Source organism: Phalacrocorax aristotelis, chromosome 23 (genome assembly GCF_949628215.1).
Source record: "Phalacrocorax aristotelis chromosome 23, bGulAri2.1, whole genome shotgun sequence".
Lineage (NCBI taxonomy): Eukaryota > Metazoa > Chordata > Aves > Suliformes > Phalacrocoracidae > Phalacrocorax > Phalacrocorax aristotelis.
In genome coordinates this window covers 847295-872633 of record NC_134298.1, presented here as the reverse complement: position 1 = coordinate 872633, position 25339 = coordinate 847295, and the positions used below count along the sequence as shown (strand labels likewise).

At 53.4% G+C, this 25339-nt stretch overlaps 3 protein-coding genes across 4 annotated transcripts in view; 1 reads left to right on the top strand and 2 right to left on the bottom strand.

Moving 5' to 3' along the window:
• The window catches only part of LOC142068101 (T cell receptor alpha chain MC.7.G5-like), a 532408-nt gene that overhangs the window by 208506 nt on the left and 298563 nt on the right, over window positions 1-25339 (top strand). The window lies entirely within an intron of this gene.
• On the bottom strand, window positions 12450-12755 carry LOC142068109 (feather keratin Cos1-1/Cos1-3/Cos2-1-like). Its single transcript, XM_075117356.1, has one exon. The coding sequence runs from the start codon at window positions 12753-12755 to the stop codon at window positions 12450-12452; it is 306 nt and encodes a 101-aa protein (XP_074973457.1).
• Window positions 16860-22171, bottom strand: LOC142068106 (feather keratin Cos1-1/Cos1-3/Cos2-1-like). Of its 2 annotated transcripts, none has more exons than XM_075117351.1 (2): window positions 22141-22171; window positions 16860-17167 (listed from the first exon to the last, which is right to left on the bottom strand). In XM_075117351.1, exons 1-2 carry the CDS (start codon window positions 22151-22153, stop codon window positions 16860-16862), a joined length of 321 nt encoding a protein of 106 aa, XP_074973452.1. In that variant the 5' UTR covers window positions 22154-22171. The 2 variants fall into 2 exon arrangements, with proteins under 2 accessions (XP_074973452.1, XP_074973451.1); XM_075117350.1 differs by lacking the exon at window positions 22141-22171 and adding an exon at window positions 17543-17620 and having other exon boundaries at window positions 16860-17174.

Below are 25339 nucleotides of genomic sequence, written 5' to 3'. Positions count from 1 at the left end.
TGGGAGGCACTGAAAAGCTCTCTGGACATTGTCCAGGACATGTTGTGAGCAGAGGCACAAGAGTGAAGGAAGGAGAGACTCCCAGGGAAGTGGTCCTGAGGTTAGCCAGGGTGTTTTAATGTTGAGCTCTTTAATGTGAGCTCTTTCTCCTCTCAGTAGAAGTGCATAAATGCTCATCTTCCTGTACGTGTGGGCAGAGTGGCCAGGGCCCCCCTGTTGTGGAAGTGCTGAGAATGCCCTTGGCTGAGGGAGCCACAGGTGTTGCTGCTGGAGGAGGGACAAAGCCAGAAGGAGCATTTCAGGCACAGGAAGACCAGGCCATTTCTCTTCCCCGCTTCTTCCTTTGCTCCCCCAACAGAGTCGTTACCAGCAGCTCTGTTATCTCGGGGCTGGGAGGTGCCTTTGTGACACTCTCTCACTCAACAAACAGGCAAGTCGGTCTCAGCATGCAGCTCCGATACCTCATCCTGATTGCCTTTCTGGGGCAGCTGCTGGGTAAGTCCTGCCTTTTCATAAATGAATACTTCCTCCTTCCTTGTGGAAACTCTCACCAGCCTTATCAGGTCCATGCATGGAAATTCTCTTGAATAAGAGGAAAAGACTGGGAAATGTCACCTCGCATTTGTAGTTTTGCACCAGTTGTTTTGAGATGGTCTTACTGTTGGCAAGGACAGGAGAAGAGATGAGAGAGAAGATACCTCAGACCCCTGCTCCTTCTTTTCTTTCCCCTTCAGTCCATCTCTCTCTGCCTCTCTTTTTCTCATCCACCTGCCTCTGCAGCCTCAGGTTTCTCCCATTCCAACACAAATTAGCAGATCCTGCCAAAGCTGCCACAGGGATGTTAAATGTGTCACCTGGCTGTGGCTCTTTGCTGCTTGTCATGGCCTCCAGTTTTCTCCTGGTTGTCAACTCAGCCTGGGATCCCTCTTTCTACCGAGGGAGCTCGGAGCCCTCAGATGTGAGAGGGATGGGGAAGAAGGATGAATCTTTTTATCTTAGCTCCATGGGCCCCTCAACCTGCTGGAGGGGTGCTGGTGCAAGCATGCAATGATCAGGCATGACAGGCAGTTCCCTGGTCCTCTGGGCAGTCAGAGACCAGGCAGGAGGAGCAGGGACACAGCACAGCTCTCCTCAGGGTCCATGCCGGGATGAGAGCTCTGATCTCCTGCCCAAAGCTACTCTCCACATGGCTGTACTCAGGCCTCAGGGTTTTCCTGCAGGGCAAGGGACAGGGAACCTCCTCCACCAGGGCTTTGCATCCACTCCTGGGTTGCTACCCATAGCCTTTCCCACAGCAGAGCTGCTGACCTTCACCTTTCTTCCAGGCACCATGGGGCAGACCACCGTCACCCAGCAAGAAGGACAAGTCACAGTAAAGCAGAGAGGCACCTTCCAAACAACCTGCACATACCAGACATCCTACTTTTATGCCTTGCTGTGGTACCAGCAGAGGAAAGGCCAAGCTCCCCAGCTGGTCTCGTATCAGGCAAGATCAGGCTCCAAGCCAAACGGCCGCCTCACCACATCGCTGAACACCACAGAGAAATACAGCCTCCTGGAGCTGGAGGAAGTCGAGGTCTCTGACAGTGCCTTGTACCTCTGTGCTGTGCAAGACACCGTGGTGCAGGGAGCTTCCTTGGCTGTGCCACAAGCCAGGGGAGGGAGGGGATGTGCCTGTGCACGGCTGAGCTTGGCGGAAGGGGCCCTCAGCTCTCTCCTGGCAGTGCTGTTTCCCCATTGCACCCTGAGCTCTGCAGGGCAAGATCCTCTTTCTGAAAGGGGCCGGTGTCCGTGCCTGTGGAGATGGCTGAAGGTGGCTGTAGGGCAGAGCCTGCTGGCAACCAGGATGCCAGGGGCTTGTTCTCAGCCCCTCACACTCAGTGTTAGTGAATTCCTGCAAACCAGTTCCTAAGGAGGAAGTTTAAGCACTGACCAGCCCTACCCAGGGGCCCCTAGAGGGCCTTTGACAGGAATTTCTGGGGTTTGTTGCTCTTTTCAATAAGTAAATACTGACACTGGATTTGAGTCAAGTCATCGGGTTCATCCAGGTGTTCAGCCAGTTCAAGTGCAAAGGCTGTGCCTGAAGGGCAGAGCAAAGCACACAGAACAGCCACAGTTGCCAAATCCTCCAGGTTTCTCCACATTTGCAGCCAATAAGTGAAGAGACCAACACACAAGTGAAGGCTTCCAACCCCCTGATCTCCTTACAGGCTCCTGAGGGTGAAATCCCTAAGAGAATGGAATGTTTGGCACTGCCTGCTAAAGCCATACCGAGGAACTATGGGAGCCTGGCAAAACAGAGGTTGAGGGCCGGAGACAGAAACTGAGAGACAGAGAAGCACTTGTTTTACGATTATATCCTTGAGGAGAGCTGAGACACTGACCAAAGCAAACATCCCACCTCAGAAGATGCTGAGAACAGGCTGATAACTTCTGTAGTCAAGGAGAACAACTAATTGGGATGTAGATAAGAACTAAAACAAAGGGCCCGGCAGGGGAACTCTCCTTGTGATTATACTGAAAATCAGGCCCACAGGCCAGGAACCACCCCCGCTCCTAGTAAGTCCCTTAACCTATGAGCAGGTGCAGTACATTAAAGTGAGCTGTACTGTTACATCAAAGGGAGAAAGAAATTAACCCATTATTAGCTGAGGCGTGTGAATATTAGCTGTGATTGACATATTTAACTGTATAAATGCCTAGCAGTTTCTCGGTGCGGTGTGCTAGCTTTGTGGGTTACCACCTAGCACCAATCCTTGCACAAAAGTGACTTGAATAAAATACCGCCGCCCTGTGTGTCGTTTGGCGTTTTGCACACCGGGTTGAACGAACCTGCTTTTCAGGATAACAAGGGGAGCGATCTATGATCATCCGCAGCTCCTACACAGGGAGCGGTGTTGTAGTGATGAGCTGGCACGGCAGCAGGGGACTGTGTGTCTGGGACAAGCCAGACTTGCAGCAGGCTGCTGCAGGGCAAGTTTTACGTTACCCCTTGAGGTGAATTAAACACACATCTTTGCTTAAATAATTGAAAAAGATAAGTAATGAACACTAGATTGGACAGACTCCTACGACCATAAGCAGTTCTACAAGGAGTGTGCAAAGGTGTGTCAGGAGCCACTTCCTTACATACACTGGCAGCAGCAGCAGTCCTGTGAGCAGTTCCATGGGATGCCTCAGCCTGACATTGGGTCTATCCTCCAGCACCAGCTCTGCTGCCCAAAGGTGGCCACTGAGCATCACACTCCAGGATTGCTACAAGACAGTGCTGCAGCTCTTTCTTATCTCATCACCCAGGGAAACTGCACCCCCTTACAGGCAGTCCTGTCTCTGGCTTTCCTGCTGCAGCCACTTTAACCTCTTATGAAGTTGGGCCTTCTTGACCTCCATGAGAGATCATTTCTTGGTCACAAATTACCATTGCTGAGCACTTACCATTTTAATTTCCCCTTCACAGCAAATGCTGAAGGTGGGCATGAGAAACGGGGCTGTGCTCTCACAGCTGTATTCTGTGTGGTAGTTTGATGTGCTCAGGCTTGAGGTAACTCTGCCCTCCGTGACATAACGTTTCCTGTCCATTTCAGACATCAGTTTATGCAGGCAGGGTCTTAAATGTTCCCATGGCACTCTACATGAAGGTGCAGTGTTATTGTCAGGGATGTAAGCATGCACGGAGCGCTCTGCTGGCTGGTAAGGTACAAGCTGCACAGACACCAGCCATTGCATTTACATATTCGCGATTTGTTCATCTTGACCACTGTTAAGATCCGCAGGCACATTCACCCTCCCCAGCAGCAACCAGGTGTCTTTTGTCTCGAGACTCATATCAGCAGGTGTCTCATCTACCCCACTGGTAGAAACAAAGAATGCATGACAACCTCCCTGGTGGTCTTTGTGATCTCCTTCAGGGAGACATGGGGGTCTGGAACCAGCCCCCCCAGCTCCTATGCAAGAAGCAATGCCGCAGCAGAGGAGGACTCTATGTCTCCTACCAGTCCAGCTTCCTGCAGGCTGAAAATGCTGAGGTCTGCACAGAGGACTGACCTTGAATTCATAAAGTTCCTCCCAAGTTTATTTGCCGGTAAATACATTCTCTACAAAAGAAAAACAAAACAAAACAAAAACCCAAACCCTAATAGCCGCTGAGAGGAAAAGGAGACTTTGTATCAGCATACCAGCATTTCAGTTCACGTGTCTGCGTTGAACTAGTTGCCTCCCCTCTCAGTAGCTTTTCCTGCCTCCCCTCTTGGGCTTTGCTTGTGAGGAGTTTGAAGATGTGCAGGGTCAGAGAGTGGGTCATGTCTCTGCTGCCAAACCAATCCCTGAGCACAGCCTTGGGCAGGGGTGTTTCAGTGGGCCCATCACCTTCCTGCAGCAGTTCCACAGGTCCCCTTCCACAGGGGGAAGATCCTCTCCAACCCCTCTGTGGGTAAAAGCAGTAATTTGGAAAGCTTCTGGCCACCCTTGGGACCCTCAGGCAGCAGCCCCAGCCTCTCTTCCTGCCGTCCCTCTCTCCTGCTTCCCTCTCCCTCTGCACAGCAACTGTGCCAGCCTTCAAGGTCATCTTCTGCCGAGCTGCCTCCCAGCACAGCTCCATGCAGAGCAGGAGGAACATCCGTCCCCAGGAGGACACCGTGAACCTCCCCCTGGCCTGCTGCAGTCCCCAGGCTGCTCCCTTGAGGACACCAGTGACCAGGCTCCCCAACCTCAGGACATGCTCAGGAGGGCATTTCTAGGGAGAGACAAAGCAAGGCAGGTCACTGGCTCTGGAGCTGCCTTCCACAGTTCCCAGGAATAGTGTTGGAAAGGGCCTCGAGGCAATGTGTCCCACACTCCCCTTCCTCTGCGAGATGTGAAGGCCCCTCTTTTGCCTCCACTCTGATCAGCCTAGATCAACAGCTTGCTCAGTGACCGCTTGGGAGAGTCCCTGTAGTGCAGGGGCCGCCTCAGCCAGTCCCTCACGTCTCTCCAAGCCAAGCGCTCTTCCCCTTGCAATGTCCCATAAGAAGGAGCTGCAAGCCCAACAGCATGGCGGAGAGGGTACCAGCTGAGACGGCCTTTGAGGCAAGGCCTCATCCTGGAGCAAAGGGTGGAGAAGGAGCTTCCCTCATGTGGTCCTCAATGCAGGAGGAGGCAAGAGAAGTGGATGAAGGAGCAAGGAGTTGTACTTGCTTTCACAAGGGTTCTGCACTTGCCGAGGTCCACCGGCATCCTTTGTGGAGGTAATAATCTTCTCCGTGCTCATCCCTTAATCAAAGTGTCCCAGCTAATGACGCAGGCCGTGTTTTGATTTCCTGCAGTGCTACCTTTTAATTTTAACCTTTCTACCATGCTGCTTCATTCATGGAGTGCTGGGATGATGAGCCCAAGGATTTCCAGGACAGAAACACATGAGTGTGGGCAGCAGATGCAAACCAAGTGCCAGAGGGTTCCTGTGCAGGCAAACAATGTGAGGCCGAGTCACTCTGGTGGGGTGCCTTGTGTCCCTGTTTGCTAGGAGGGGCTCAGCTGCTTCTAGCCCTGCAGTCCTCAGCCCCACACTCCCAGGCTCCCATCCATTGGGTCATGTCACACCCTTCTCGCTCCCTCCCTCCCTTCTCTCCTCCCTACCTCTTCCCTCCCTGGCCCCAACACACCCACGAGTCCATTTCTCCACACTCACCTCGCAAAGGCCTCAGGCTCTGGGCTGCGCAGAGGCACCCGGAGGGAGGCTCTCATCCTGGTCTTTGCTATCCCCATGAAGTCGGGGGACACTCGTTCCAGCCCCTGAGCTCTGGGACTGGGATGCCTACCACCTCCAGATGCCATGGCCGCTCAGCTGTCCCAGGCTAAGAACGTAGCCGTGCAGACTCAGCCCTGGTGCAGACTCTCCAGGTGGGCTTCCACTTTCTCCTCTGTCATGGTTTCAGCTGGGACAGAGTTAATTTTCTTCACTCTAGCTGGTATAGTGCTGTGCTTTGAAATTAGCAGGGAAAAAAAATCCTGTTGAGATAACACACAGATGTTTAGGCTGTTGCTGGGTAGCGCTTATACTAGTCAAGGACATGTCCAGCCTCCCATGCTCTGCTGGGTGCACAAGAAGCTGGGAGGGGAGGGGGCACAGCTAAGAGAGCGGATTCAAACTGACCAAAGGGATATTCCATACCATGTAACGTCATGCCCAGTATGCTACCTGGGAGGGGCTGGCCGGGGGAGGGAGGGAGCAATCGCGGCTCGGGGACGGGCAGCGTCGGTCGGCGGGTGGTGAGCGGCTGTATCGTTCGTGTTTCTGCGTTTTTTTTCTGTTTTCCCTTTCCTTCCTTTTCCCTTTTATTATATTAACATTATTGTCATTATTATCATAATCATTTATCATCATCATTTTATTGTAATCATGAAACTGTGCTTATCTCAACCCACAAGTTCTTTTGCTCGTCCGATTCTCTTCCCCATCCCACAGGGGTGGGGGGGGGGATGTGAGCGAGCGGCTGCGTGGTGTTCAGTTGCCAGCTGAGGCTGAACCATGACATCCTCCTCTGCTGACGGAGGGGTTTTAGCCTTTTCCCACCTCTTCTTCTTTTGGACCTGCCTCCTGGGCTGGGCTGGAAGAAGGAGAGGGTCCAGTTCCCACGTGTCAGCACTCCTGCTTCCTAGCAAACACGACTGCAAGCACAGGGGCTGTTTCCCAGATAACATCCAGCACAGATGGTGCAGCAGCCCTGGGCAAACCTGGACATTCACCGCAACTCGCCCCCATGGGATGTCTGAGCCAGCCCAGAGTTTCACAACAAGTTTTGGTTGGACTCTTGTTCTCACCTCTTGACATCACCAGTGAATGGAAGGAATTGCACAGCCACGGACACGCAGATGCACGTCAAAAAATGCTCACACCCACACACACAGGGTGCACACACGTGCCCATCCCCAGGGTCACAAAGGTGTTTGTGGTCACAAGCATGCATGTACGCAAATGCACATGGGCGCTTGTACACATATAAGAGTGGAAGCACACCTGTGTACCTGCACAAACACAAACACCTGCACTGAGAACCATGACTGTGGGAGTGATAATCTCCCAATCAACCCTGAACTTGCGCAGGACTTGCTGCTCCAGCTAGATCCCTATGACTTGACAGGGCCTGATGGGCTTCGTCCGAGGGTATTTAAAAAGCTGGCTGATGTCATAGCAAGAACTCTCTCACTGATTTTTGCTCTTGGAAACCTGGGGAGGTCCCAGCTGACTGGAAGCTGGCAAGTGTTGTCCCAGTCTTCAAGAAAGGCGACAGGGAGGACCCCGGCAACGATAAGGCGCATCAGTCTCACTTCTCTGCCTGGCAAATTTATGGAGAAGGTTATTCTGGGAATTACTGAAAAACACTGCAAAGACAACGCAGTCATTGGTCCCAGCCAGCATGGGTTCACGAGGGGAAAGTAAGATGTAAGAAAGATGTAAGCTTTTTGGATTTCAGTAAAGCTTTTGATACTGTCTCTCACAGTCTCCTCCTGGACAAACTGTCCAGCATAGAGCTGGATAAACACGTAATGCAGTGGGTGAGCAACTGGCTGACAGGTTGGGCTCACAGGGTCATAGTAAATGGGGTTACATCGGGCTGGTGGCCAGTCACTAGCGGGGTTCTGCAGGGATCCATCTTGTGGCCGGTACTCTTTAGTCTCTTCATTAATGACTTGGATGCAGGACTGGAAGGAATGCCAATTAAGTTTGCTGATGACTCAAAAATGGGAGGAGCTGTTGACACTCTCAAGGGCAGAAAACACACGTGAATGAACCCCCAGTTACACTGGAACCCCTGCGCCTGCACACACATTCACCCCAATACTTGCCATCACGTGAGAGTTCACACATGCTTATATGCACTTGCACACTCATACTTGCAGGCAGATATATATGCAAGCTCGTGTACAAACACAGATATATATGTGCTCGTCTGCAGACACAGATGCCCGTACACCGACACGCACAGGCACACTGACAACACACACACACTTACTTGCTCACCTGCAAAAATGTGCATGTGTACAAACATATGCACATGCACACACTGAAGTGCACTTGGTCACACACACACGCACTGGCAGACACTCACCCTCACGGGTGCATTTGCAAATGAACGTACCAATGCGAGCACACAGGCACAAATGCACCCACAGGCACAGACGGATGCCCAGGCACACGAGCAAGCCAAGCCTCCGCACACACTCTCAGAACCAGGGCTCCGCTGGCCAGCTCTCTGCCTCTGTGCCCCTGACAACTTTAAGCAAGTCCTTGAAAGCTCAGTGCTATGAAGGTAAATAGGCACCAGCCATCCCTGGTGGATTTAAGGACAGCAGAGGGCTTTGGGGCCTTTGTGGGTTCGACAAAAGCTGTTCAATTGATTGTGATTTCACTACAGGAGGAGAGAAGGTGCATTGGGGTCCAAGCTGCAGGGCCTTTTTTGAAATTCAGCCCGTTCACCTCCAAAGTCCATGTATGAGAGACAAAAATCAAAGCTAGAGACCATCGCCATTGCTGCATCTCCGGGCGTTCTCCACTTTGCAAGCCTTGCAAGCTCCAGCCCATCCCTGGTGATGCGTTGTGTATTACTTATTTTGTCCCAGAGATAGGGTGAAAGCTTGGGTACGCCTTGTAGAGACATGTTTGCCAAGACCATGTCTCAGAGGTAGTCAGAAGGAGAAGTGCAGGGCTGCCCAAGGGCTTGAAGGGCTGAGGTCTGCTGAAGACGAGAGCCATCCCCTGACTGGTCAGTTCTTTGTCCAGCTGGTTCCCAGGAAGCCTGCATGGCTCGAGCAGCTCACTCAGCTGTTCAAAGTCCATGTTCTTGGGCTTCAGAAGCAGAGAGGGAAACCTGGTGTCTGCAATGGCAGAGGTCCCTGTCTTGAACTGGCAATGGATCCCTTCTCCAGGCTTTCCTTGGAGGGGTTTCCAGACAGCACCTCAGTGGTGGTGTCCTGAAGCCCAGGGCAGCACTAGCAGCTAGGGGTTGTCCATTTGGGTACTTGAAGGGTTGGATGGAGCCTGTCTGCAAAGCAGAGGGCAACAACATGCGGTGTGTTGTGGTTAGGCTGTGTCTGTGCCTCCCCAGCCTCTCTGCCAGTGAGGAAAGCTCTTGGGACATATATGGGTGTGACTTTTTCAGCCAAGTCCAAGCCCAGGCACTTGGGACACAGGAGTGGATACTCAGCAGAAGTAGCCTACCTGCCTGAATTGCTCCTCTGCTTCCCTCAGTATCCACGGATGGTAGTCGCTGGAGGGAAAGGCTCTTGGCAGGCGACGTGAGAGCTCCTGTGATTGATTCCCTGGTGAAATTAGCACAAGGAAGGAAAAAAACCCTTTCTTGCATTGCATCTAGGAACTGCCTGAACCTGGAGCCTGCAATATCAGACTGTTCAGGTGCGTGGATCAGACTTTGGTAGCTTATAGGAAGTGGGGCTCGTGGGAGAGATTCCAGCAGAAGCCCCCAAGGCAGTCAGGGGAGCTTGAGGACATGACACACTGAGACAGGAGAACAAGGCTCAAGGCAGACCTTATGGGTGTCTACAGTTATGTGCTGTGAGGGTGAGGAAAAGATGGAGCCAGGCTCTTCCCAAAGGTGCACAGTGGTAGGACGAGAGGCAACAGGCACAATTTGGAACCTGGGAAATACCATTTAGATATTAGAAGCTCCCTTTATTTTAAATATTTTTTTGACCCTGAAAATTGTCAAGTACTGGAATGCACTGTCCACAGATGTTGTGCAGGCTCCGGCCTTGGAAAATTTCAAGACTTGACAGAGACAGCCCTGACCAGCCTCATCTAATGAGACCAGCTCTGAGGCGGGACTTGGAATGGGTGATTTGCAGAGGTCTTGTCCAACCTACACTATGCTATGCAAAGAGTAAAAGTAGTGTGGCAGGTTTGTTTCTTAAAGGCTAGGAGTAAGGAGAGGACAAATGCAGATTCCACTGGTTCTGAGGAAACTGAGAGTGGAAGGGTTATGGCCAAGTGGAAGGACTGCTTGCCTGGGTTTGAGTGTGGGTTTTTCCCCACAACAAGCGTTTCAGAAGCCGTTTTATGAGATGGGATGGGCAGTGTGGCAGGAAACTTCCTTTGTTGGTTCCTGAGATAGCTTTTGGAGATAGAGGGAGAAAGGCCACCGTGCTGGGGGTGCTGAGTGGGGCAGTTGGTGTCTGGAGGGTTTGGGTGCATTGACCATTGTGTTTGTGAGAGCTGCAGCCTTGGGGTGTGCTGACAGGAGCTTGGGGCTAGACACCATGCAGGAGCCAGGAGAGGCCACCCCAGCCAAGGCTTGAGGATGGAGAGATAGAAGACGCAGGCATCAGGGAAGGAGAGACTCCCAAGATGTTTCACAGGAGGATGTGTCAGAGCGGTTGGTCACCAGGCACAGGCCTATCCCCTTTATACCCTTCACCTAAGGAATGGTAAAGCAGAGAGACACCTTCCAAACAATCCCCACCTACTAAGTCTCCAGTTTTGATGCTCTGCCCTTGTACCAGCAGAGGAACGGCCAAGCCCCACAGAATATCTCGTATGAGGCAGTAGCTGGCTCCAAGCACAGTGGCCGTCTCACCACATCGCTGAACACCACGGGGAAATACAGCCTTCTGTGGCTGGAGGAAGTTGAGGTCTCTGACAGTGCCTTGTCCATCTGTGCTGTGCGTGACACGGTGGTGCAGGGAGCTTCCTTGGCTGTGCAACAAGCCAGGGGAGGGAGGGGAGGGGGTGTGTCTGTGCAAGGCTGAACTCAAGGGAAAGGACCCTCAGCACTATTTCCTCAGTGCAGCCAGAGATCTGCAGGCCATGATCTTGCAGGAGGGTCCCCTGTCAGTGGCCTGAGAGGATGGAGGAAGTGGTGAAAGTGCCTCAGGTTCCCTTGACTCCACCATGGGTTACCTGGTCATTCTGCACAAAGGCTCTGGCGAGGTGATGCGCAATGAAGGACGTTGGGGCTCTTTGTGCAGTGCTTCCTTGCTGCTCCTCTTTGCTTTCTGCATTTTCCTGCTGCATGCTGCTTCTTCAGGGTTTCCTGCAGGCCTGTCTCCTAGAATGCCTGCTCCAGGGTGTGTCCCTCAAGAGGTCAGAGTTCAAAGATGGAAAACATAAATTATGTGCCATGCGGCAATCATCCTTCCTGGGATTAGCTATGATTACAACAATTTTGGAAAAGACTCAGAACTACCCTGTGGACCCTCCAGTTGCTGCGTGGCCATGTGCTGGGATCCGGAGGACCTGCTGTCCCCAGCGCACTCTGCCCACCCTTGGAACCCTCCCCATGCCATACCTCGCGGCCTTCCCCCAGCCCCGCCTCATTTCTTCTGCAGTGGGAGCAGGCTGTACAGCTCGATCCAAGATCTCAGTGGGGGAGCAGACCACCAGGCAGAGGTGGGCAACAGGCCCTGCCAGGAGAAGGGCTGGCCTTGGGGAAAGCTGCCTCGTGGCTGGGGGAAGGCCAGGCATGACAGAGCAGCAGTGGGAGGTTGGGCACTGGCTGCTGCCCTTGGGGTACCCTGTGTGGTGGGATCTGGGGGTGTGTGAGGGGCGTGAGGGCCCTGGTGTGTGGCCTGGCCAGGCTGATTTCATCATCAGCCTGGGAGGCACCTCAGCCCTGTGAAGGCAACTGTCTGGGAGGTGGAGGTTGTATAGGATGTATAGGATGTATAGGTAGAATTCCCCTCTTTACAGGCTTGTCATCCGCTGACCTCTCAGAGCCTCCAGCAGCACTGGGCTCCTCACTGGGGGATAGCAGTGGTCAGTTTCCCTCCTGCAGGACATGATCCGAGGCCAAGGGGCCATATCTGAGCAGAGATGCCAGAATGCAAGGCTTGATCTCCACTGGCTGTGGAGGATCTGAGTATGTCATCCTCAGCTCCAAGAGACAGTGACTGGAAGGACCCCACTGCCATCTGTCCCACCCTCCCATTCTGCTGGGAAGGATGAAGAGTCCACTTGTGCCCTCACCTTCTCCCCCTGCCAACAAAGGCAATGCCTTCCATCCTTGGCAACACGAGACAACATCCACCAAGGAAAGGATTATGTGGAGGCAGAGGCTGGGATGCAGAAAACTTTAATGACCCTGAAGGGGAAACGGGTTCAATTCTAGAGGATGCTGCCAGTGCAGGGAGAGCACCAGCGGCTGCTGAAAGTCTGTTCCCATTGCCCATGGTGAAGATTCCGCAGGGCATCCATCTGCCTGTCCCACAGAGGGAGAGGGGTCAGCAGATGCCCCAGGTTGGCTCTGGGAGTTTTAGCTCAGAAGACAAGAAAAAGATGGGAGGGAGTGGAAGGCAGGAGATTTAGAGTGTGGCCATGTTTGAGAGGGCTCCAGCTGCCCTCCTTTTGGGTGGGAGCACTGGACGTTCAGCCTCTCTGAAATCAATGGCCAGGAGCTCTGTCCTCAGTTTAGCAAGAGCTTTTGGGTTCTGGGCAATCCTTGTCCAGGCTGTCACCCGTGGCTTTAGCAGGGGGGGCACCTTCTGCCACAGTAGCGGCTGGTAATGCAGGAGAGGTCAAAGCCCCCGGAGGAGATGGGCACTCCATCACAGCTCAGGATGCTGCCAACAGCAGCGGAGGTGGACGAGCCCACCACGGTGCTCTGTGGGAAGGAGCTGAGGATGGGGCCGGGCAGGGTCACCACCACAGCCGGGGGCTCAATGACGACAGTGGAGTTCTGGCACTGCCTGACACAGGGCTCATTGCAGCTGTTGGCCAGCGGGGTCGGGCCGCAGGGCCGGCATGGCAGGCACTGGCTATAGCAGGACATGTCTTGGGTCCAGAGATGCACCTGAGAGATAGACCAGAGAAGAATCAAAGCACAGGTACATGTGAGGAGCAGTCTGGCATGAGTCCATCACCAAAGTGAAAGGCACCTGCTGAGCCAGGAGGTAGGAACTGGGCAGTGAGGCAAAAGGGTTTCTTGGCCTTATGCAGACGTGGTACTGCAAAGTGTTGCCAGGGCCAACGAGGCTGCTGCCTGCCTCTTAAAAGAAAAGCCCCCTCTACCAAGTTCCAGACACTCTCTGAGTCAGACCACCACCGTTCTTCCCCATCTCAAGCAGCACCGCGACCCAGCATAGGATGGAGGAGCACACATCTGCATACACAGAAAAAGCACCTGAGGAAAGGGCTTCAGACTCACCTGCTTTCCAAGGAGAAGGAGGCAAGAGAAGTGGATGAGAGAGCGAGGAGTTGGGCTGCCTTTTATGGTGGCCCTGACCAGCTCCAGGCCCAGACGTAGCTTCTACGGAAGTGCCAATTTTCTAAGGTGTTCATGATGGACGGAAAACCTCCCAGGTAATGACATGGTCTGGGTGGTTGTTTTCCCAAAGCTGCCTTTTCATTTCCCGGCTTATGCCATGCCCCTTCCCTCACGGAGGCTTCTTCTGAGTGCTGGGATCGAGAGGCCCCAGGATTTCCAGGGCAGGAATGCCACAGTGCTGGTGGAAGAACCAGCTCAAGTGCCGGATGGGTGCAGCGCGGGCAAATGCTGCTGGCCTGGGGTGCACTAGTGGGGTTGCCTGTGGCTGTATTGACTAGAAGGGGCCCAGCTGCTCCCAGCCCTGCAATCTTTGGCTGGTCACCCCAGGGCTTTTCGGTGTGAGGATATGCCATGTCTTTCTTTTTCCCTCCCTCCCTCCCTCCCTCCCTCCCTCCCCCGCCCCTCCCAACTTGCTCTGATGATCACCTGTGGTCAGCACTGGGTCAGAACTCTCCAACAAAGTAAGAGAGAGCTGTGTTTTGATCAGACTTTCCACCTGGCTGTTGTGATTGTGAAAGCCTTTGGGAGTGGGGTATGCAGAATCACAGGAACACAGAATCACAGAATGTTAGGGGTTGGCAGGGACCTCTGGAGATCATCTTGTCCAACCCCCTTTCTTGAGCAAGCACACCCAGAGCAGGGGGCACAGGAGCACATCCAGGCAGGGGTATTGAATGTCTCCAGAGAAGGAGGATCCACCATGTCTCTGGGCAGCCTGTTCTACTGCTCATCACCCTCACAGGAAAGGAGGTTTTTTTCTCATATTTAAGTGGAACTTCCCGTGTTCCAGCCTGTGCCCATTGCCCCTTGTCCTGTCATTGGGCACTACTGAAAAGAGTCCAGTCCCATCGTTCCGACACCCACCCTTTCGATATTTATAAGTATTGATGAGAACCCCACCTCAGTCTTCTCTTCTCCAGGCTGAACAAACACAAGCCTCTCAGCCTTTCCTCATAAGGGTGATCCTCCACTCCCCTGATCAACTTGGTAGCTCATCCCAGGTGGCACATGGTCCTGTTTGTCCTTACCTTTTCCATGTATCTCGTCACTCGGATGGGAATGGCCTCATCTTTTTCACTGCAGGGAGTGATCAGTCCCTGAGGATCCTGACGTATTTCTTCCTCGGCAAGGTCTCCTTCTTGGAGATCCACAACACCCTCACCATTGTCCCCAAAACACTGGAGATTCTCCTTGTCAGTAGGACAACCGTCTGTGTTTCCTGCTGCCTGGCACAGTTATTTCCCCGGTTATTCCTGGGTACCACTGAGTTTCTGACCTTCTCAGTGATGTCCTTCGACTGCTACATTGCCATCCCCAAACAGCTGTATTACACGACAAAGATCCTCTGCTTCTTTCTATGCTTGTGAGCATGGCTACCGAGTTTTGTGGTCATCATCTCCCAGGTGTCTCTGCTGCTGCTGCAGTGTCTTCTCTGCTCCAGGAACAACACTGACCATTTCTACTGTGATGCTGGGCTCTGCTGAGCCTGGCCTGAGGTGACACAATGCTCATTGAGACCCTTGGCTTTCTGGTGCCCATCCCCAACATTCAAAGCAGCACTCTGATTTTCAAGTTGGTTTTCTTCATCTGTATCATCCTTGCAATTCTCCATATATTCCCTTGTCTTTCAGCCATCAGAAGGCATTATCTGCTCGTACATCTGTCACGGTTCAGCCCCAGCCGGCAACTAACCACCACGCAGCTGCTCGCTCAGTCCCCCGCACCCTTGTGGGACGTGGAAGAGAATCAGAAGAGGAAAAGCAAAAAAAAAAAAAAAAAAAAAAATCAAGTTGTGGTTTGAGGTAAGAACAGTTTAATAATTAAAATAAAACAATAATGATAATAATAATGATTATGATAACAACAGTAATGATAATATAATAAAAAGGAAAAGGGAAAAAGGGAAAAAATCAAAACCACAAACAATATAATCACTCACCACCTGCCAACCGATGCTGCCCGTCCCTGAGCCGCAACGGCTGCCTCCCTCCCATGGCCAGCCCCTCCCAGATAACATACTGGCCATGATGTTACGTGATATGGAATAGCCCTTTGGCCAGTTTGAATCTGCTCTCTCAGCTGTGCCCCCTCCCCTCACAGCTTCTTGTGCACCCGGCAGAGCAGGGGAAGCTGGAAAAGTCCTTGACTAGTACAAGCACTACCCAGCAACAACCAAAACATCAGTGTGTTATCAACATTATTTTCACACTAAGTCCCAAGCACAGCACTGTACCAGCTACAGTGAAGAAAACTAACTCTGTCCCACATAAAAACATGACAATGACCATAATTCCCTCCTGATGGACGATATTGACATGGGGATTTCTGTTCTTCCGCTCGTATGCTTTTGTCACAACATCTGATTTTACATGAAGGAATTACAATATGAGATTTCAGTGGCTGCCAGGTGACATTTCCAGTGATCACAAGGCATGAAATTTACATGGAAAAATATCCTCTACCCCCAGAATGGCAGCCAATTCCTCAGAACAAACTCTCTGGGGGGACCAATGAAGCAGTCAAGAGCTTTGAGGCTCACATGCAGCTTTCATGGGAAGTGCACCCGGTACCCTCATCCTTGCTGATCTTCACATTCTCCTGCCTGCTCTGTATCAGAGCAATTTGATCTCCCTCAGAAATACATCATTTCACCATCCCCATTTCTGTGCTGACTACCCTCAGCTCCCACAGGCTTACCTCCATTCTCCAGCCTCAACATACTCAGTGGCATGGGCGAATTTCCCCTCTGCTGATGCTCATGCCTGCCAGGCATGGCCCCATGATCGGTGGGGGAGAGGAGAGGAAGGTGGAGTAGCAGCTGTGGGCCAGCCTAAAGGCTGTTCCCTGCTTTACCACTCCTCTCATTCTGCAAAGCCAATCATCTTCGGGAGCCCCACACCCACCTCCTGCCAACCCAGCACAGCTCTGGCCATAGCAAGACAAATGCCCTTCCTCAGGGGGCTCATGGGGCTTCTGAGCCCTCAGGGCCTCCTGCCTTGCTGGGCATTTGTGGGCAGAGACACAGCAGGGCAAGGCCTGATGGTCACCGGCAGCAAAGCAGCCAGAAATGTCTTCCTCAGGACCAAGGGATGGTGCCCAAAAGTGGAGCCACTGCGGCATGTCCCAACCTCCCAATCCTCTCTGAAGGAACAAGGGTGTCCTTGTGCCCTCACCCCTTTCCACCACAGAACAACACCCCTCTGCTTTGGCAGCTTGGAGAGTGTCCACAGAGGGAAGGACCACATGGAGGCCAGGCTTGAATGTGGCACAACTTTAATGAGTCCAGAGAGGGAAGCAAAGTCACTCTGAGTGGAGGACAGCGATGCAGGGAGCCCCAGAGGCAGCCGAGAGTGTGCGGTCGCTGGCCATGGAGAAGTCCCTTCACAAAGTCTTTCTGCCTGCCCCATAGACGGAGAGGAGACAGATGGTCCCCACCAGGCTGGCTTTTGTGGGCCCTTGCTGCCAAGGGGAACCAAAGCCAACAAAGTAAAGGGAGGCAAAGGCAATGTCACTGAGATGTGCTGAAAACACAATCCAGGAGAGCAATTCTCTGCCCAGCACCATATTCTGAGTTCCTCAGGCTGTCTCCCTGGGGCTTTCCCAGCATCTTTAGCAGGGAGGGCACCTTCTGCCACAGTAGCGGCTGGTAATGCAGGAGAGGTCAAAGCCCCCGGAGGAGATGGGCACTCCATCACAGCTCAGGATGCTGCCAACAGCAGCGGAGGTGGACGAGCCCACCACGGTGCTCTGTGGGAAGGAGCTGAGGATGGGGCCGGGCAGGGTCACCACCACAGCCGGGGGCTCAATGACGACAGTGGAGTTCTGGCACTGCCTGACACAGGGCTCATTGCAGCTGTTGGCCAGCGGGGTCGGGCCGCAGGGCCGGCATGGCAGGCACTGGCTGTAGCAGGACATGTCTCTGGGCTGGAGGTGCACCTGGCAGACAAGGCAGGGAGGAAGCAGAGCACAGGGATGGGTGAGGTGCAGCTTATTTCCCTGTCACAAAAGAGGCAAGGTACTACTGTGCGAGGACCTGAAAGCGGTGCCAGAAACCACACAGTATTCCTTCCCCTACAAATGACAGCCTTGCCCACGGACACCCTCTCCTAACTTGTAAACCAATGCCCCCTCTGACATGTCCCAGCCTCTCTCTAGCAGGCTTCCTCCCCACTTCTCTCTCCCGTGGCATGATGCTCCAAAGCCTGAGCACAGGCCAGAGCCAGTAGCAGCTCAAGTGTCCATCAAGGAGAGATTTCACTTTGGAAGAGGAGAAGAAGGGGCTCAGGACTCACCTGTTCCCAAGGAGAAGGAGGCAAGAGAAGTGGATGAGAGAGCGGGGACTTGCTCTGGCTTTTATACCTGCCCTTCATTGCCGCAGGAACACAGGCACCCTTTGCAGAGGTAACAATCTCCTGACAAGCTCATCTTCAATGCAGACTGTCACAGCTAATGATATGGGCTATGCTGTGATTTCCAACACTGCTGCCTTTTCATTGCCAGGTATAGAGCATGCCCATTCCCCACTGAAGGTTTCTTGTGAGTGCTGGGATGAAAGGCCCCAGAATTTCTAGGGCAGGAATGCAGCAGTGCTGGTAGAAGTCAAGTCACAGCCGCTTTGCCTAGACACAACTTCTAGGCAGTGTGCTGGGACTGCAGAGAGGCAGCTGAAGGCAGGCTCTCAGCCTCCTCACTGCCATGCGCAGGAAATCAGTGGCTGGTGTTGCCAGCCCCTGAGCTCGGAGGCAGCTCTGGGAAGCTGGTCCATCTCCTGGCTCAGGGCCCTGCAGCTCCCCCAGGCCGTGCCTGGCGCTGTGCGGGGTTATTGTTGCGGGGGAGTCCTTGCTCACCAGGAGGACGGGGAGAGTCCATTTCCCAGGAGAGAAACCTCTGCCCGTGCAGAGCCACTGAGCGCTGCGGGGCCGGGCGAGACCCCGAGCGGCGCCGGCGCAGGGCGCAGCCCCGGGGCGGAGCTGGCGGCGGCGGAGGGGACGAGGAGAGAAGAGGAGGGGGAGAGGAGGCGGCGCGGCCGGAGCAGAGAGCCGGGGCTGGCGGGGCGCAGCGAGGCGCGGGCGGCGGAGCGGCGGGATGCGGCGGTGCCGGGGCGCAGGGCTGGCGGGGCTGGCCGCCGTGCTCCTGGGTGCGCGGGGCTGGCGGCGGTGGGTGGGGGCCGGGGCGGTGCCCGGGCTCTTCCCCAGGGCGCCCAGCGCCAACTCTTCCCACTCCCTACCTCTCTGCCACCTCTTCGTTCCCCTTTCCAAAGCCTCCAAGTCCCCTTTCCTATTCTTCGAATTGCTTGCCCAGAATACAGCCTTCTGTCCTTCACTGTAACAACCCCTCTCCCTGTCTAATCCTCCTCCCTTCCTCCATCCACCCATTTTTTCACCCCTCTCTCCATGAACCTACCATCTCTGTCCTCTCATCCTATTCTCTGAGACCCCTCTCTCATCTATTGCTCTGCCTCCTTCATATCTGTAGGTTCAGGGCTGTTTCCCTGCACTGCGCCGTTATTCCATACATCCTCTGGCCTCCCTGTGAATTCAGCATTTTATTGCTCTGGATTCAGCCCTCCGTCCTTCAGTGTAACACACCCACCTCTCCTGTCCCCTCTCCCCCTCACCATCCTTCCATATATCCATCCATCCATGTGACTTGCGCCTGACTTGCATACTGTGTCTCCATGCCTCTATTTCAAATTCTGTCCTAGAGGATTTCGCTCGCTCCACACACCCACACCTGGATCATGGTCATATGTCCCCATCCATTCCGGACTGGTACTGTCTCCCTGTTGCTCCTTCCAATGATTTCTCTGAGAAAAGAGCCATTGGAGCTGGGCGATCTTTGACAACCCTTGTCCTTTCCTTCTCTTTTCTTGGCAGTGGCTGCTGGCAGAGCCCAGGTGCAGCAGAAGCCGTCGGCAGAGACCACCGAGGACACCGGCATCAACATCACCTGCTCACACCCCAACATACAGACCGCCGACTCTATCCACTGGTACCGTCAGCTCCCGGGCCGAGCCCCCGCATTCATCGCGCTCACTTTTAAAGAGGCCAAAGAGCTGCGGGACCCCGCGGGGCGGCTGTGGGTGGCCCCAGACCGCCGGTCCAGCGTCCTGCGGCTCGCCCGGCCCCGGCGCGGGGACGCGGCGGTGTATTACTGCGCCGTGGGAGACACGGGGAGAGGAGCCGGGGCTGCGGCCGGGCACGAACCGGCGCGGGCGGGGCCGGGCGTGTGGGGCGGGGGCGGGGGGACGGCCCCGGGCGGGCCCGCCAGGGGGCGCTGCCGCTCCGCCCGCCGGCCCCGTGCTTGGGGCAGCGGAAGCTGACGGTGTCACAGCGTTAGTGCCTGCGCGGATTCTAACGCGCAGGTACCGCGTCACCCACAGGTACCGCGCGCCGCCACTGGAACAGAGTGTTGTCGCTAAGAGTGGAAAAGAGTTTAGACCGTTCCACCAGTGGCAAAAGGAGACATGCGGATAGATACGCATGGTGTCATGTCTCCTGTAAAGGAGGCCCCTCCAGTGCCCCAACACTGAAAGGTTTTTTTAAGGAGACTGACCTTGAATTTGCACCAGAAGAAAGACAACTTCAACCCCAAACTCCCCAGGAACTTCCATAATACTGTGTGTATTTATTAATCACGTTTAGACCACATTTGGAGACAGTCTTGGAAGCTTTGGTGATGGAAATCCTTTGGATTATATAGAATCAGAAAACACCAAGGCAAGTAACGCTAATTTCAGTCCCTATACCTGCAGCATAGCCTTGGGGAACTGAATAAATCTATCTTTAGTTCAGATTCCCCGAATGCTGTCTGGGAATATTAAGGCTTGTTAGCTGCTGCAGGGAAGCATAATGAATTCTAAACTAATAAAGTACCTGGGTGCATAAACAAGCAGGTACAGCCAAGCCAGACAATGTGTAAGGGAAGGTGAGAGAAGAGACGAAGGAAGCACGAAGGAAGGAGAGGCTCCCAGGGATGTGGCCCTGGGCTCAGCAAGAATGCTTGCACGTTGAGGGCTGCGCCTCTGTTTCTCCTCTCATTTGCAATGCCAAAGTCCTAATGTTGGTGTAGATGTCTTATGTCTGCTGTGGAGTCCAAGAAGACAGATCCACCTCAGGAGCCCCTTGGAGGGTAAGCTTCAGCGAGAGCCCCTGGCAGCTGCACAGCAGGGTTCATCCCCTCTTTCTTATGTCTTGGGGGAGGGGCATTGTTCCCAGCCAGATGAAGAATAATGCTCCATTTCTCCCTAAGTCTCTCTTGTGAGCCACCTCCTGTCACCGTGGGAGATCTCAGCTGTCTCTGTGGTCCCATATTTCTCCTTTCCATTCAAAATTAGGAGATCCTGTCAATGCTGCTGCAGGGACTTTAAACCTCGCATCCCACGGACATTGTTAGGGTCCTCTAGTCTGTCTCCTGGCAGGCACAGACCTGCTGTGGGCTCCAGTTTCCACGTAAATACCTGTAAGGAGGCTGTGAAGAAGGCAGAGCCAGGCTCTTCTCCCTGATGCCCGTGGCAGGAATAGCGGCACAGGGCACAAAGTGAATTAAAGGAAGCTCTGTCTGAACACCAGGAAACCCCTTTTCACTGTGACACTGAGGGAGCAATGACACAGGACTCCCAGAGATGGTGTACAGTGTCCATCCTGGGAGGCACTGAAAAGCTCTCTGGACATTGTCCAGGACATGTTGTGAGCAGAGGCACAAGAGTGAAGGAAGGAGAGACTCCCAGGGAAGTGGTCCTGAGGTTAGCCAGGGTGTTTTAATGTTGAGCTCTTTAATGTGAGCTCTTTCTCCTCTCAGTAGAAGTGCATAAATGCTCATCTTCCTGTACGTGTGGGCAGAGTGGCCAGGGCCCCCCTGTTGTGGAAGTGCTGAGAATGCCCTTGGCTGAGGGAGCCACAGGTGTTGCTGCTGGAGGAGGGACAAAGCCAGAAGGAGCATTTCAGGCACAGGAAGACCAGGCCATTTCTCTTCCCCGCTTCTTCCTTTGCTCCCCCAACAGAGTCGTTACCAGCAGCTCTGTTATCTCGGGGCTGGGAGGTGCCTTTGTGACACTCTCTCACTCAACAAACAGGCAAGTCGGTCTCAGCATGCAGCTCCGATACCTCATCCTGATTGCCTTTCTGGGGCAGCTGCTGGGTAAGTCCTGCCTTTTCATAAATGAATACTTCCTCCTTCCTTGTGGAAACTCTCACCAGCCTTATCAGGTCCATGCATGGAAATTCTCTTGAATAAGAGGAAAAGACTGGGAAATGTCACCTCGCATTTGTAGTTTTGCACCAGTTGTTTTGAGATGGTCTTACTGTTGGCAAGGACAGGAGAAGAGATGAGAGAGAAGATACCTCAGACCCCTGCTCCTTCTTTTCTTTCCCCTTCAGTCCATCTCTCTCTGCCTCTCTTTTTCTCATCCACCTGCCTCTGCAGCCTCAGGTTTCTCCCATTCCAACACAAATTAGCAGATCCTGCCAAAGCTGCCACAGGGATGTTAAATGTGTCACCTGGCTGTGGCTCTTTGCTGCTTGTCATGGCCTCCGGTTTTCTCCTGGTTGTCAACTCAGCCTGGGATCCCTCTTTCTACCGAGGGAGCTCGGAGCCCTCAGATGTGAGAGCGATGGGGAAGAAGGATGAATCTTTTTATCTTAGCTCCATGGGCCCCTCAACCTGCTGGAGGGGTGCTGGTGCAAACATGCAATGATCAGGCATGACAGGCAGTTCCCTGGTCCTCTGGGCAGTCAGAGACCAGGCAGGAGGAGCAGGGACACAGCACAGCTCTCCTCAGGGTCCATGCCGGGATGAGAGCTCTGATCTCCTGCCCAAAGCTACTCTCCACATGGCTGTACTCAGGCCTCAGGGTTTTCCTGCAGGGCAAGGGACAGGGAACCTCCTCCACCAGGGCTTTGCATCCACTCCTGGGTTGCTACCCATAGCCTTTCCCACAGCAGAGCTGCTGACCTTCACCTTTCTTCCAGGCACCATGGGGCAGACCACCGTCACCCAGCAAGAAGGACAAGTCACAGTAAAGCAGAGAGGCACCTTCCAAACAACCTGCACATACCAGACATCCTACTTTAATGCCTTGCTGTGGTACCAGCAGAGGAAAGGCCAAGCTCCCCAGCTGGTCTCGTATCAGGCAAGATCAGGCTCCAAGCCAAACGGCCGCCTCACCACATCGCTGAACACCACAGAGAAATACAGCCTCCTGGAGCTGGAGGAAGTCGAGGTCTCTGACAGTGCCTTGTACCTCTGTGCTGTGCAAGACACCGTGGTGCAGGGAGCTTCCTTGGCTGTGCCACAAGCCAGGGGAGGGAGGGGATGTGCCTGTGCATGGCTGAGCTTGGCGGAAGGGGCCCTCAGCTCTCTCCTGGCAGTGCTGTTTCCCCATTGCACCCTGAGCTCTGCAGGGCAAGATCCTCTTTCTGAAAGGGGCCGGTGTCCGTGCCTGTGGAGATGGCTGAAGGTGGCTGTAGGGCAGAGCCTGCTGGCAACCAGGATGCCAGGGGCTTGTTCTCAGCCCCTCACACTCACTGTTAGTGAATTCCTGCAAACCAGTTCCTAAGGAGGAAGTTTAAGCACTGACCAGCCCTACCCAGGGGCCCCTAGAGGGCCTTTGACAGGAATTTCTGGGGTTTGTTGCTCTTTTCAATAAGTAAATACTGACACTGGATTTGAGTCAAGTCATCGGGTTCATCCAGGTGTTCAGCCAGTTCAAGTGCAAAGGCTGTGCCTGAAGGGCAGAGCAAAGCACACAGAACAGCCACAGTTGCCAAATCCTCCAGGTTTCTCCACATTTGCAGCCAATAAGTGAAGAGACCAACACACAAGTGAAGGCTTCCAACCCCCTGATCTCCTTACAGGCTCCTGAGGGTGAAATCCCTAAGAGAATGGAATGTTTGGCACTGCCTGCTAAAGCCATACCGAGGAACTATGGGAGTCTGGCAAAACAGAGGTTGAGGGCCGGAGACAGAAACTGAGAGATAGAGAAGCACTTGTTTTACGACTATATCCTTGAGGAGAGCTGAGACACTGACCAAAGCAAACATCCCACCTCAGAAGATGCTGAGAACAGGCTGATAACCTCTGTAGTCAAGGAGAACAACTAATTGGGATGTAGATAAGAACTAAAACAAAGGGCCCGGCAGGGGAACTCTCCTTGTGATTATACTGAAAATCAGGCCCACAGGCCAGGAACCACCCCCGCTCCTAGTAAGTCCCTTAACCTATGAGCAGGTGCAGTACATTAAAGTGAGCTGTACTGTTACATCAAAGGGAGAAAGAAATTAACCCATTATTAGCTGAGGCGTGTGAATATTAGCTGCGATTGACATTTTTAACTGTATAAATGCCTAGCAGTTTCTCGGTGCGGTGTGCTAGCTTTGTGGGTTACCACCTAGCACCAATCCTTGCACAAAAGTGACTTGAATAAAATACCGCCGCCCTGTGTGTCGTTTGGCGTTTTGCACACCGGGTTGAACGAACCTGCTGTTCAGGATAACAAGGGGAGCGATCTATGATCATCCGCAGCTCCTACACAGGGAGCGGTGTTGTAGTGATGAGCTGGCACGGCAGCAGGGGACTGTGTGTCTGGGACAAGCCAGACTTGCAGCAGGCTGCTGCAGGGCAAGTTTTACGTTACCCCTTGAGGTGAATTAAACACACATCTTTGCTTAAATAATTGAAAAAGATAAGTAATGAACACTAGATTGGACAGACTCCTACGACCATAAGCAGTTCTACAAGGAGTGTGCAAAGGTGTGTCAGGAGCCAATTCCTTACATACACTGGCAGCAGCAGCAGTCCTGTGAGCAGTTCCATGGGATGCCTCAGCCTGACATTGGGTCTATCCTCCAGCACCAGCTCTGCTGCCCAAAGGTGGCCACTGAGCATCACACTCCAGGATTGCTACAAGACAGTGCTGCAGCTCTTTCTTATCTCATCACCCAGGGAAACTGCACCCCCTTACAGGCAGTCCTGTCTCTGGCTTTCCTGCTGCAGCCACTTTAACCTCTTATGAAGTTGGGCCTTCTTGACCTCCATGAGAGATCATTTCTTGGTCACAAATTACCATTGCTGAGCACTTACCATTTTAATTTCCCCTTCACAGCAAATGCTGAAGGTGGGCATGAGAAACGGGGCTGTGCTCTCACAGCTGTATTCTGTGTGGTAGTTTGATGTGCTCAGGCTTGAGGTAACTCTGCCCTCCGTGACATAACGTTTCCTGTCCATTTCAGACATCAGTTTATGCAGGCAGGGTCTTAAATGTTCCCATGGCACTCTACATGAAGGTGCAGTGTTATTGTCAGGGATGTAAGCATGCACGGAGCGCTCTGCTGGCTGGTAAGGTACAAGCTGCACAGACACCAGCCATTGCATTTACATATTCGCGATTTGTTCATCTTGACCACTGTTAAGATCCGCAGGCACATTCATCCTCCCCAGCAGCAACCAGGTGTCTTTTGTCTCGAGACTCATATCAGCAGGTGTCTCATCTACCCCACTGGTAGAAACAAAGAATGCATGACAACCTCCCTGGTGGTCTTTGTGATCTCCTTCAGGGAGACATGGGGGTCTGAACCAGCGCCCCCAGCTCCTATGCAAGAAGCAATGCCGCAGCAGAGGAGGACTCTATGTCTCCTACCAGTCCAGCTTCCTGCAGGCTGAAAATGCTGAGGTCTGCACAGAGGACTGACCTTGAATTCATAAAGTTGCTCCCAAGTTTATTTGCCGGTAAATACATTCTCTACAAAAGAAAAACAAAACAAAACAAAAAACCCAAACCCTAATAGCAGCTGAGAGGAAAAGGAGACTTTGTATCAGCATACCAGCATTTCAGTTCACGTGTCTGCGTTGAACTAGTTGCCTCCCCTCTCAGTAGCTTTTCCTGCCTCCCCTCTTGGGCTTTGCTTGTGAGGAGTTTGAAGATGTGCAGGGTCAGAGAGTGGGTCATGTCTCTGCCGCCAAACCAATCCCTGAGCACAGCCTTGGGCAGGGGTGTTTCAGTGGGCCCATCACCTTCCTGCAGCAGTTCCACAGGTCCCCTTCCACGGGGGGAAGATCCTCTCCAACCCCTCTGTGGGTAAAAGCAGTAATTT